The sequence below is a fragment of the Meleagris gallopavo genome, chromosome 11, assembly GCF_000146605.3.
Source record: "Meleagris gallopavo isolate NT-WF06-2002-E0010 breed Aviagen turkey brand Nicholas breeding stock chromosome 11, Turkey_5.1, whole genome shotgun sequence".
NCBI classification, from domain to species: domain Eukaryota; kingdom Metazoa; phylum Chordata; class Aves; order Galliformes; family Phasianidae; genus Meleagris; species Meleagris gallopavo.
In genome coordinates, this window is record NC_015021.2 from 1,081,334 (window position 1) to 1,095,250 (window position 13,917).

Below are 13,917 nucleotides of genomic sequence, written 5' to 3' on the forward strand. Positions count from 1 at the left end.
AAAAAAGAGCTGCTTACCTTTGAAAGGTCTCAGGCAGGTAGGGATCTCCAGAAGAAACCCTTACCTCCACTGCCAGCCCTGAAACGAGGTCTGAGAAGGGGTGCATCCTGGCTTTACCCCTTTTCATCACTCAGGTACATTGCATGCACCTGAGCCCCACTGGGTTGGCCCTGCCTTCCCACCAGGTGCTCAATCACTGCTTCAGGCCGTGACTCAGCATTTCTGCTACATACTTGTTCATCTTACAGACAACACACTGGAACTTATGTCCTAATTGCAATCACAATTTTTTCAAAATTAATATACACTTTATCTTTGATCCTCAGTCTTACTTGCCTTGGGATCTAGCACCAGCTGTTTGGAAATGTGACTTTTGGGTTGTTTCTATTCCAGATTATCACTGAAATCCCTGTGACTCTTATATCAACTTATTAAAACATCCCTTTCCTTTTTTTTTTTCTCCTGACAGCTCCTGCTAAATGCAACAGTTTTTGCCAGAATGTCTCCCAGTCAGAAATCCAGCCTTGTAGAGGAGTTTCAAAAGCTGGAGTAAGTTCTTATAAGCACCGAGTTATGAAGTGTCTGAGGAATTTCCAAACTTCAGAAGAGTTTAATAAAAAATAGCTTTTCTCTAATGTATTGTTCCCTAAAAGTGCACAAAATTGAAGTTTCTACAGGAGTACAGCCAGGAAATTAAGTTCCACAAGTCTGTTGAAGAAGAGACACTGAAATTTATGTTGTTTTTACAACCCATCAAAGACCTAACAGTCTCATAATTCTGAGTTTTCTTTGTTAATTCCATTCTTCATTCTTACTTCTTGTTCTGTGTCTGAAGCAGGAGAACCTATCTACCCAAGAATTTTTGAAATGTATCCAAGCAATGCAGCTTTTCTGTTGCTAACAGTCTTTTTACTCCATTTGATGAATTAGAAGACCCATCAGGGCTATCTGCGTTTTTATAACCTTGTGCACCATCTTCGAGGTGCAGATGTATACATATCCTTGAGTCCCAAGTATCTCGTTGCCTATTATTTAACTGATTACAAGGGCTTGTCAAGATTCCCACCTCAACTACCTGGTCCCAGGCCCTAGAGCAAGGTAATTCGTAAGCTGTTCTAGCTTGGTATGAGCACTATCTGGCTTCCCTGGAGAACCTTCAGTGCCTCACAGTGAGAACTTTCCCTGAGCTTTAATCTAAGTGTCTACAACTGAAGACAAAAATGATTCAGCTCTTGAAGAACAAGACTGTTTTGTACAGATGATGCTGCTATAAGGACTTTTAGGTTTAACAAGCCTTGCCTCATCCTTCACCATCAGGGCAGGGAGCTTCCCCAGATAGCCTGTTAAGACCTACACTTTCCCTCCTCCAGCTGTCTTTGTCACTCTCTATCTGCCCCTGGAGACACTGGGAGGTCTGGACCCCAAAGCAGAGCCCCTGTTGATATCTGTTCCCTGTGAACATGAAGTACCAGTGTGTGCAATCCATCATTTCTGAGCTGGGCCATCACCATTAACCCCTTCCTTTGTCATAATCAACTTTACTACGCTCAGAGTGGAAAACTGAGTCAATTGTAATGAAGATAAATCTACATGTTAATGCATTCAATCTGTCAAGCAAAAAGACTTTACTGGAGAGACATCTGAGTTTCAAGCCTAGGGACATGCGTATTCTGGGATCTTGGGCTTGTATTTCAGTCTTTCAGCTTTCCAAATGGGCTTTTAAAAAAAGTTGGCATAACTTACTGAAATAACTTGCATAGGGGAGACTCTGCTTCCCTCTTGCTTATAGGTCTCATTTTCCCCAGCACTTAACTGCAGGTCACTTTATTTTTTAGTTACTTTGTGGGCATGTGTGGAGATGGAGCCAATGACTGTGGGGTAAGTGAGAATTCCTTATAATTTATTTGTTTAAAAAGGAATGCATTGTCAGTAGAGTATCGCTAACTGAGCACATGCTGGAGATGGGAGTGCTGCCATCTCAGCAGTGAAGCAGTTGCTTGCACTTAAACAAAGTCCCCAAGGTTTTCCCAGGAGAAGGAAGTGAAGAACCTATACATCTACAAAAATTGTGACTCCAAAGAAGGACTGATAAAGGAGGCATTGCTAATCCTGCCTTCTGCAGCTGGGGTTGATGGCTTTTGGGTCTGTAGGAAATGGTCTTTCTTATGCTGTCATCCCCTTACTGCTTTGGACCTGTTGCTCCAAATCCAAATGAAGAAATTTTTTGGGTGGAGCACAAGCAGGAAGTGAGGAGGGACTGCTGCTTTTCACAGAACATATCCTGTAATGAGGACACATTTCTTGGCTGATGCATCATATCCTGGGTTTTCCTGGCTTATGAATGCTGAAGAGCAATATGCTTTTTCAGGCTTTGAAAGTGGCACATGCAGGGATATCATTGTCAGAGCAGGAGGCATCGGTGGCTTCACCTTTCACATCCCAAACCCCCAGCATAGCGTGTGTGCCAGAGCTCATCAGGTAAGCATGGATTTTCGTTTCTTGTTATGTGAAGGAGATATTCCCCACTGCTCTCAAATATTAGTGTTTGTTGTTCCCACCGAGCCAGAATGCACATACATGGAGAAAAATAAATCTGGCACTGAAATCACCATATGGCCAGTTTGTGTCTTAAACTCCTTTAAGATACAGACAGATGTATTTCCCTTCAAACCACAGGAGGAAGGCAACTGCAGCTGAGCAGAAGAAAAGAATGGTAGAGATTTCTCTCCTTGTGGCAAACACTTTATTTATAACTGCATTTTGAGAGGACTGGCAACAAGAGCAGACCATCACCTAATTGCTGTCCTTTATTCACGTCTTCTTGCAGGGAAGGCCGTGCTGCCCTGGTCACTTCCTTCTGCATGTTCAAGTACATGGCTCTGTATAGCACCATTCAGTACCTTGGTGTTCTCCTACTGTACTGGGTACGTCTTGGGAATATGGACTTTATTTGATAGAACTGGATGAGCTACTCTCCTTTGTAGGAGAAACATAGCATAAGAACCACAAAACAAACAAACAAACAAACAAACAAAAAAACACCCTAGGATATGGAGCTTCATGTGAACTGAGGTGATCATTAGTCCTTCTGTACTCTCATCTGGAAAACTGGAATTATTCCCACTAACTCCAGCCAATGGGCTCAGGATCCACACTGAGCAAAAAGAAGAATGAGATATTGAACAGTATTTCAGATGTGGGGGAATGGGAGAATCTGGCATAAGCATGTGCTGTTGCAATTTATTCAGCGCTTAAAGCGTAAATTAGCTTGACAGTAAGCAAAATCCTCTAGAGTGCCTTAAACCACTTTTACATGGCTTCTTCCCAACTAGAGAGGAGGGCTTTACATTCAGAAATCACCCAGCACTGAGAAAGGGCATGTCTCTTCAAATAGAATTTTTTTCATTGCATTGAGTGAACTGGAAGCATCGTTAGTTCAAACAATGCACAAAAGGAGAGTATTCACTGCGGGCCCAGAAGTGACGAATCTATTGGCAGTGCTGGATTGTGTGGTCCCTTTATCTGCTGAGTAGCATATTCTTGGAATTTCAGAACAAGCAGCTGAGAATTAGCTCCCCCCAAAAAACAACACTAAGCTTTCTGGAGGTGATATAAACAAGCCCACAGCAAATGCCTGATGTGTGATGTTTTCTTTTTTTCTGTTCCTCTTTTCAGCAACTAAACTCCTTTGGGAATTACCAATTTTTGTTTCAAGATCTGGCTATTACCACTGTAATTGGTATGACAAGTAAGTCAATTAGTCATCCTCTGTTTGAGGAGAATGCATTTCATGTGTTTTTCATCTTCTTGGAAATGTGTAGTCCTTAGTACAGAAAGAAAGGAAAGAGATCGCATAGAGAACTGGATATTTAGATTATTGGAGAAGACATCTTGTCAGAGAAGAGAAAGCTCTAAAATAAGATGGTTGTTTCTTAGTGCTGTAACTGCTGAGCACGTAGGTGGTTGATAATTGGGATGCTGTCTCTACAGGGAGAAAAAGCAAACTGACCTAACAAATTGGAAGGTTTATTAAGGCTTTTTCCTGCTGTTCTGGGAAACAGATCCACTGCATGGAGTCCATCTCACATTTGGAGATATGTAGGCAGGAGAGGCAATATGCAAATGACAAGAAAACAAATGAAGAATGTCAGGCACTACAGAGCAGGATGTTGTGGGCCAAGAATGAGAGAGGAAACCACTGATGGAGGGGAAAGAGAAGGGATGTTGAGAAAGAGCAAATGTAGAGAGAGATTTAGAAGTAGAAATGTGCAGGAGCACAAAAATCCTGTATTAAAAGCACATGACTGTCTTCCACCCCTACTGGAGCAGACAACTAGAAGAGGTCTCATTTAATTCAAGCCTGAAAGTGTAACACCAGAAAGCTACCTCGTTTTAAAATACCCTATTTGGCAACACCACATTGAGGCTTACTCAAAATCTGAATAACTTTCTGAAACAACAGAGGGAAACTTGTTGGAAGGAGCTGTGCAATCTTCTGTATCCCCAGGTAACTGGGAGCTGGTGCTTAGTGCAGCAGGAAACACAGAACGTAGGCAACAAAACATTCCAAGCCACAGCCACCAGGTGACTGAAAGAACAGGAAAGCTTGAGTATATCCGTATATTCTTGGGCCTGACAGTAACCAAATAAAATCAAAATCTAAGATTTGTTTTCCAAGAATACCTCAGGCTAGTCAAATTCTATTAATTAACATATTCTGTGGCCAATAAGCTTTTGTAGGAAAATAACACTGTATTTTGTGCTTGATATAATAATTGAAAGTATTAGAATGGACATTGTAAATGGTAGAAACGCTGCCATTGATAACAGGCTGTATGTAATAGGCAGTACACTGCTGCTGTTTTGGACACAGTAGTAAATGTTTCTGTCATGTTTCAGTGAGTTTCACAGAAGCCTACCCAAAACTGGTTCCCTACAGGCCTCCTAGCCAACTCATCTCACCTCCCTTGCTGCTCTCCGTCATACTTAACATCCTCTTCAGCCTCGGCATGCAGATTTTTGGATTTCTAATGGTCCAGAAGCAGCCCTGGTATTCCAAGACTGATATACACAGGTAGGCCTCCCTCCTGGGACTCCAGGTGACACATGGCACACCTAGTTAGACAGCTTTACCTGAAATGACTGCTTGACTACAGCATGGATGAGCAGCTGCAAATAGACCCCTGTACTTCCCCACCAGCTGCTTACAGTAAGCAGTGCTGTCTGCAGGTCCCAAACAATTCCAACAATGCTTTTTTGCAGTGCCTGCCTCTCAGTGAACAGCCAGATGGAGAATTCTTCCTCTGCCTCCAGACTTGTCCTCCATGATGTGAGAGATGGAGACCCTACAGAAGTGGACAATGGCTACAAGAGCTATGAAAACACCACAGTGTGGCTGCTAAGTACGATCAACTGCCTCATCATAGCACTGGTGTTTTCCAAGGGAAGGCCTTTTAGGCAACCCATCTACACCAACTGTAAGTGTGGGGAGAGGGGAAGGGATCTGTGAGTCAGTCAACTCCAGATGTCAGTTCACTCAGGAAAACTTAAAACTTGACTTAGGTGATGCAGTGATGCCAGCCAATAAAAGCAGGAGCTCACCATTAGATTCCTAAATGACTAAACACCAGCTTTTCATGGTCACAGAACCACAGAATCATTAAGTTTGGAAAGACCACCAAGATCATCCAGTCCAAACATTAGCTTGTGCCTACTCTAAACCACATCACACAGTGTGACATCTACCTTTCTCTTAAAACCTCCAGGGATGGTGATTCTGTCACCTCCCTGGGCAGCCCGTGCCAGGTGTTTCTTTCTGAAGTCCCAGTGACATCCTGTGGTGTGCCACTCTCTGGGCTGGGCCCACGTTTTGTGCTGCTAAAAAATGACAGTGGGCTGACTTTGGTTTGAGACTCACTGGAAGGGTGTCTGTCTTTTCAGGCTTCTGAGGTTCAGCTCAGATGATCAAAATACTCTTCTGACATTTTAAGATCTATGGCTTCAAGGCTCATCCCAGCCTCTTATGTATCAGTTTGACTAAGTAAAACTTTTGTTGGAATGTCCTTGCTCTCTCCTGGACCTTTTTTTAAAAATTTTTTTGTTTTGTGTGTGTGCATGTCTATTTAAAATAAGAAATGATGGGTTCAATCTTCTGCTGTAAAGGGAAACAGATGAGTGCACTCACAGCTGTGGTTTTATTTCCTTGTTACTACAGATGTGTTCGTACTCGTGCTTGTAGGGCAACTGGGTGTTTGCCTCTTTCTGGTGTTTGCTGATATTGATGATCTCTACTCTAAGATGGATGTGAGTATTGTTCCACTGTGAATTTTCCTCCTATAGCTGGTCCTATTATAAGTGCACTAATAGTGTTTTAAACAAAAGGCACAGATTTTTGCAGGGATGTTTGACACCTCTGAAGATCAACTGGCTGCTAAGGCAATAGATGATCTGTCATGATAATATTACCAGCAGGGCTTGGCTGATTTTGTCTGGCAGAACGCAACCTGAGGGTTACCTTGTGCAAATTCATCCTAAGAGAAATGTAAGGGAAGGATAAGATCTGCATCAGCTGTAGGACAGAGGTGTCAGTTTGTTGAGCCTAGAAGTGATAAGGAAGATGTTAATATTCTCCACTGTGACTGTCACAAAGCCTTGTAGAAGGAGCCACAGGAACAAACAGCAAAAGCACAGCTGTTTTTTTTTCCCCAGTACATTTGTGATCAGAATGATGAAGTGTTTTGGATTTGGATAGCAAATACTGAACGTGATACTGCTTTCAGTCCTATATCCTTGTATGAAAGCTAGCAAGTGGCTTTGGAATTCTGAAACAGACACAGAGATGAGAGGCACACAGCTGGATTTTGAATGCCAAGCAGCCCAGCTGCTTCAATGCACAGCAGAATCCAGAGCAGTGGCTAAGCAGGCAGACCCAGTTAAAGAGTCTGCCACGAGATGGCACTTTAAAGCAGCAAGTCTTAGCCCTGAGGTGGACTGTAGTGGCACAGGACAGTGTCAGCAGTGCAGCTATGCGGGGCTGAAATGCCTGTGGGGAGAACTGCGGAAACCCGGTTTGTCTGGAGGGAACGCACAGGATTTGCTGAGAAGGCAAAAGGAAGGAGTGGCAATTAGAAGCTGCAATAACCTAGCTCCGGAGCAACTGCTGATCTGAACGTTGATCAGAGCTGCATCTCCAAAATAAATTGAGCTGTAGCCAGAAACCCAGTGCTGACAGCTATGGGACACTGGAACCAACTCTGGAGTTTGAAATACCCAGAAGTATTTCTGATATTAGGAAGAGAGGAAGCATTTAGACCTCTTGTCGCAGTTCTGGTTTCTCTGCTGGGTCACAAGTTTAAATGCTTCTTTATCAATAATTCCTCAGGATAAGTAGCAGTACTGGTTTGTCAGCAGTGTACAGCCAGTCTGGGATTCTGGATTTCGATGACACCAGCTCCAACCCATGTCAGTATGTGCACAGACTGCTTACTGCCTCTGCTTTCCTCCCAGCTGGTTTGCACCCCCACCACGTGGCGGATCTCCATGGTGATGATGCTGGCAGTCACACTGGCTGTGTCCTTTCTTGTTGAGGTGAGTGTACTGCACTGAATGCACCTGTCAGCTATCTAGAGAGACAAAAAGAGTCAGCTCTCACTCTTTTTCCATCCTTCTCAGTCCATTTTAGGAATGACCTGTCAAACAGAAACCATTGCTGCTACTTTACACTTCCTCTCTTTTTTCAGATTCTCACATCCGAATGGTTGGATGTGAGGAATGCCAGGCCCAACTGTCTTTCCTTTCCTCTGGTTAATGAAGTGTTTCAAACCCTGCCCCAAGCTGGAGAAAGATGAGAAGGCTTTAGTAGAACTCTACTAGAGATACTAAGAAGAGTCCTCAGTAAAAGGCTGCCTAAGGAGTGTGAATGAGCAGGAGAGAATAGGAGATCTAGGTGTCTACTTGCTGTGTGTGTCCTATGGGTAAAGAGGAAAAACTACTGTTCGGATCCTCCAGAATTTCCCTTTTGCTCTTGCTTTTACAGGAAGCCATCATTGAGAACAAAGCCCTATGGCTGCTGCTGAAGATGACTTTTCAGTACCACTCCAAGAGCCGTTATAAGAGGCTTCAGCAGGTGTTAGAACAGGACTCAGCCTGGCCACCTCTGAATGAAACCTTTTTCTCAGATTCTGTGGCAGTATCAGTAGAAGAAGATATGGGAGGCCATACCAATCCAACATTTGACAGCAATGAGGATGCACTATGAAGGAGAATGCAGTGGAAAGACGTTGAGGATAGTTGCAGTTGGCTGTAGAAGGACTATCTCAGAGACATAAAAACAAAAGGACTGACCCATCACTACCCCCCATTCTAATCCTAACGGGATCTGGCTCATTTTCCAGTTAACCAGAAGCAGAAAAGCTGGCTGCAGTAGCAGAATTCTGTAATGCTGTTTTTCCTCTCCCCTCAACCTCATAGAAATGGCTGACAGTGCAAATGGACCAGCCTGGTGAAAGCTCACAAAGTGCTTGTGGTTGAAATGCCATTGCTGCATCCTTTTGAGCTGCATTGTGTAGTGATGCTTCCAGTGATGCTTCACTCATTGTGAAGAATTTCTTCTGAAGTACGCAAATGCAACACATTGAGTATTTCTGCTAAGTTCATCTATTCAAAAAAGCAGCTTTAATGAGCATGTGTTTTCTTACTCTTATTCTGATGCTAGGCTGACTTTCCGCTCACCATGTTTTGCAAGTCTGCCCACGGGGGGTACAACAAAACAGCGTGGCCTCAGACCAAGGGGAACACTTCGTCCTTTGGGAAAGGTGTGTGTGGGCGTTGTCCCCTCTGAGCTGAGTGCACAATTTGTTATTTAAAGAAGTAGCTTGCCCATGCATTTCCTGGGCAGGGCTGAGGAATGCTTTCTGAGAACTTCAGCATTGGAGACTGTGTGTTCCTAAAATTCAGTGCTAAACCACTCTTGCATTGACACAGAAATCCAGAGATTGAGGCAGGCTAGGAGTCATGGTAAAGAATCCTTTGGTCTTTCAGAGTACAAAGCAGCTCTGGAAAACCAAAAGCAGTCACTGGAGACTGCATTGTTTTGATTCAACAAGTCTGTATCAGAACTGTCTTTGAAAAGAGATTAGCTTGAATAAAAAAATAACTATTTTTCTAAAAAGAATCACTTATTTGGATCAACATATTTTTTCACCCATTTTAGATAACTTCAACACAAACATTAAATACCTTCCCATCTATTGCAATTTAGGTGACAGGACCACACAACATCCAAACTGGAAATAGTTCACATTTGTTCATGAATCTCTCTCTGAAGTTAAGATGAATTACCAGTTTGCAACAATATCCATTGTCAGATGAAGGTGAGAGGTTTTATCTCTTGTCCTGTGCAATGCATGCAACTTCAGGAGAAACCATGAGTAGGTTAGTGGTGTCATTCCTGCCATCCTCTGTTTGGGATGCAGTAACAATTTCCTTGGAGACCAAATTCACTGCCTCATTTACAAGCTCCTGCACACAAGAAATGTTGCTGTATGTAACAAACTGGCAGCTGCTGCAGTTTGCAGACTAGGCATATAATTTATGTTTATGTCACAATTGGGAATGGCATAGAAGTGTCAGCTCTTTGTAAACGTGTGGTTCTTGTAGAGTTGACAAGATAAAGACCTACTTGCCTACTAAGGCTGAAAGACAGCTTTACCTGAAGGAAGAGAGAATAAAGATGTTAGGTGATATTTAACCAATGCTACTCATTCAGATGCCAATCTTTTGCTCCATCTCCCTTTATAAGTCCAGTGTCTCCAGCCACAGTGGGTGTAAAAACCAAAAAAATCAATACAATGGTATGGTAATACAAGAGGTGTAATGACAAAGGGACTAGCACGATGGAAAGGCATTACAAAGAAAAAGTGCTCACATGTCTCTGAAGATCTAGGCTCACAAGGGAAACTCCACAAGGGAAGGATCTCCAGAGGTCCTTTCACAGCAGCAGTCAGCCCTTAAATGAGGTCTAAGAGATGTGCAGCCGGGCTCCACTTCTTCTGGTGTCACAGGTGAATTGCCTTCACCTGTGCTCCCAGGGCTGACTGGGTCCTTTTCCCAGGCACTCAATCAGTGGTTCAGGCTGGGACTCAACAGTTACCATAAAGTGGGGGTATGTTTTATCATCTCTCCTCACTCATACCAGCCACAGATCAGCAGTGCTATGTGGTCCACCCTGCTGCACTGAACTCTTTGTGCAGTGTAACTCTGTGGCCATCAGAAGGCAGGGAAGGTGCTGCAAACATCATCTCTGCAGAGCACTCCTAAGCACACATCCAAGACCCCATATTCTATACCCTCACCTCTGGCGGGACATCAGAGCTCCACATCCTACTGATAAGGCAGTCCCCTCAGACTTGGAATGGGGTGATATTTAGGATCATGCTCAGGAATAAGTTTTCAGTTTTGCTTTTTGAGGTGCTCATTAATTTGGAAGAACCTTATCCTTCTGGGTACCAGGATGTCACGAGCAGTAACAAGAAGCTTCTGCTTTCACAGTCTGTCTGTCAGATATGGGCCACATGCTTTTCATCCATACTTATATGTTTGTGCCTAGAAGAGAGGCAGGTACAACGTAGGTGCTCAGTTCTGCCTAATGTTTGAATTTGTTGCTTAGCATTCCCAAGCTGTTACACTGACAGAACAGTTAAGAAACAGAGACAAAACATAGACATTTAATGAGAAACATTTTTTCAGGGGATATGAAATGAGTGTTTTGCAAGTTCCAAGGCTGCATAAAGGCAGACACAGCCTGGCAGACCTGGATGTGCCTTCCACAGCCCTTGTTGGCAGCCCAAGCTATCCAAACAGAGCTCAAAACCCCTCCGGGGTGACTGAAGCTCTGAGTTCACTTTCTCCTCTTATGTCTGGCAGCAGACACCAGTTAGATGGACCCCAGTGATCTTTGCCTGCAGAAATATCCATCCCAGTTAGCACAGTGAAATCAAAGGGGCAGGCTGCCTGCAGCGCTGGCACTGCGCTGAGCTATACAAGCCATTCTTAACAGCTAAGTTCAAAATTGGATTTTTCTTTGAAACACAATTGTCCTAGATAATGAGAAAAGGAAATTGCATTATTTTTGTCCTTCTCCTTTATTTGTTACTTGTTTATTTTGATACAGTCATCGCAGTTTCTGTCTACTACTCAGCACGCCTGCTTGGCAGTGCACAGGAGCAAAGGAGGAACAAAGCTCGCTCTAAAAGATGCCGATCTTTTGCTTCTTTGGGGACAGAGGGTGCTATCTGTACTTCTGTCTGCACAGTACCTGCTTTTTTCTTTATAATGCAGCTGAGAGTTTTGGCATGGCTACAGCTTCACATTTGCTTATAGTTGAGTGGATACCTAGCTCTCACGCAAAAACAGTGCTTTATTGAGTGCACAAATAAGAAAAAGAAGTTGGATTGCCCTCCAGAAGGGCCTGCTTCTCCACTGCAGCCCAGCAAAGCTGGGGACAGAGACTTCTGGTTTGACCTGTTGGCTAGGAAGGCAGCAAGGGCCTCTTGATATTACTGCCCATGTAGAATGAAGGCAACTGCAATGCATCTCAGGGAATGGTGGCAAAGCTGAATTCTGATCAAACATATCCATGTGAAATGGAGAGCACCAGCAGGGCACCATCCTGCCCCAGCTCTGAAGGGCTCCCAGACTTGCCCTTTGCTTTTAGGGTTCACAAGTGCATGTTTGCAGGGTTCTTCTTTCACCTGTGTGGGGTTACTGTGGAAATTGAAGGAGTTGGTGGGGCCCTGACGTGGTTGTTTTGCCTGTTTCCCTGCTTTGAGACAAGATCCACCTAGCCTGAGATCGCCCTTGGCAATTTTTGTCCTTCTTTTCCTTAAAGCAGGTGCAAGATTTCCCTCTGCTCTAGGTAGCATTTAAATACTCTTTAAGTTAGAAAATCTTCCTGAATGTCTAACCTAGCTCCAAGAATCTAATTTTTTAATCTAACTAGAAATGTAGGTTTTCTCCCTGATCTATAACAAAAGTAAGAGAAAGAAAGAGTAGTTGATTATCTTTTGTGTTACAGGAAATACAGTATGCCAGCTCAGCCTTTTCTTTCATCATTCAAACAAACTCAGTTACTCAACACTGCCTCATGGGTCACGTTTTCCAAACAGTCTTGTTACCATTTGGACCCTTTCCATTTAGCTCACACCTTCATAGAACCTGACCTCTCAATGAGGCCTTGTTAGAAGCAAGTGGGGTGGAATAATGTCCTGTCTCATATATCTCAGCAGCCTTCTGTAACCATCACTCAACAACAGTCACATTTCTGGCAAGGATAGACAACTGTGGTGAGCTGCCTCTCCTTCTCTGGCACACATCTGCACCATCTCCCCTCTTTTTTGTATTTTTTTCCCCCAACTACTAAGTGCAGCATTTGGCTGAACTTCATATGGTGATTCCATGTAGCTAGCAGCCCCAAATCTTGATGCCTCATTTCATCCCCCTAAGGCAAGTGACTAAAAGCTCAGTGTCATGAAAACATTTCAGATGCCTCTCCATCCTGTTATATAAGCTGCTAAAAAACATGGATATTTTGGGTTCCCTGGGATGGGCAGTGAACCCCTGACAGCTACTTTGAGTTCAACCCTCCAGACCATCATAAAAGCATTCTATTTCCCAGTACCCTCACATCCCATGGAGGCTGCATGGGTGGACATAAAACACACCTCACCCAGATGATCAGAACAGAGAGAATGAGTTAAACAACCCTCTAACAACACCTTGCATGAGTTTCCTTCCCTAGTGGGTTGTAGGAGGCATTGGTTGACATCAAGAACTCACCTGCTTGCACTAGATTGCTCTTTGTCTCTTTGTGAACAAGTGTTTTGCAACAAGAATGTCCTCAGATGGACCTTGTAAAAGGCCAGGAACCAGTACTACCAGCACTACTGCCAGGAATGAGTATTTCTTTTTATAAGAATGGCCAGGAATGACCTGCAAGTGTGTCATATCTGTTGGGCTTTGTCTTCTATGTGGTTCTAAATGAGACTGCTTAGAAAAAAGAAAAAATGTTTTTTCTTACCATCATTCTGATTTTTCAAGTTTCTTCAGTATTTGGTCCATCTTTGCTGCTTCATGGACACAAGCGCAGCTGACAGAATTCCCCAGACACGGATTTGGTTGAATCATGTAGATCCATCCTTCTTAGGAGCTATAGTCTGCCGTGAGACCTCACCTCAGCCTCTGCTCTGGGCTGAACAAACCAAGGGACTGGCTGCTCCTTGTACATCTTGCCTTCCAGAACCTTTCCCATCTTTGTAGCCCTCCGTTGGACCAAAATTCAGGTTTGGGGAGAAGCCCAGAGCGAGAGGGGGTACTCAAAATAGGTCTCCTGTGAAGACCAGCGCCATAGCATGCACCTGCACTGTGCTACAGCCGAGCCCAGGTCCAGATCTGTGACTTGGACCCAAGGGGAGATACCTTGCTGACACTGTCACAGGACACGGGGTGTCTCTGGATATTGGATTATATAACAACAATAGACTGTGGATGACGTCTGATGGGTTTTATTGTAACTACACACACTGATTACCAGTGTAATTAAGCCTGAGTGAAATGTGAGCAATCTAAGCAAAAAAAAAAAAAAAAAAATTAAAAAGAGAAAGGCCACTTGCTGTGCAGGCAAGGCACAATACAGTTAACAATCAATGTTACCTGTCGATGAGACATGGTTGGGCTAATTTTTGGCATCTCATGTTCTCTGTCATGCTATTTGATGTCTCCTTTACTAGGCAGCCCCCCTAGACCAGCCTGTCCCACCCTGGTAAACACAGCAATGTCAGGGAGCAGAGAAATGCATGGGTTACACAAGCTGGGCATTTAAGGGCTTTACACGTGAGACTGGATTTTCCTCCCTCTCTGGGA

The 13,917-nt window shown here is 43.7% G+C and overlaps 1 protein-coding gene across 1 annotated transcript; it reads left to right on the forward strand.

The window, feature by feature from the left end:
• Window positions 1-75: 75 nt before the first annotated feature.
• On the forward strand, window positions 76-9,715 carry LOC104912525 (probable cation-transporting ATPase 13A4). The gene is made up of 10 exons (XM_010716357.3): window positions 76-549; window positions 1,836-1,878; window positions 2,369-2,478; window positions 2,828-2,924; window positions 3,676-3,748; window positions 4,900-5,074; window positions 5,263-5,477; window positions 6,215-6,303; window positions 7,507-7,587; window positions 8,036-9,715. The coding sequence occupies exons 1-10, from the start codon at window positions 500-502 to the stop codon at window positions 8,255-8,257; spliced, it is 1,155 nt and encodes a 384-aa protein (XP_010714659.1). The 5' UTR covers window positions 76-499; the 3' UTR covers window positions 8,258-9,715.
• Window positions 9,716-13,917: the final 4,202 nt, after the last annotated feature.

Coding starts and splice junctions, on each gene's coding strand:
- LOC104912525 (XM_010716357.3), top strand. CDS start 500: ATGTCTCCCAGTCAGAAATCCAGCCTTGTAGAGGAGTTTCAAAAGCTG. Junction 2,479..2,827: donor TGTGTGCCAGAGCTCATCAG/GTAAGCATGGAT, acceptor GTCTTCTTGCAG/GGAAGGCCGTGCTGCCCTGG. Junction 5,478..6,214: donor GCAACCCATCTACACCAACT/GTAAGTGTGGGG, acceptor TTGTTACTACAG/ATGTGTTCGTACTCGTGCTT.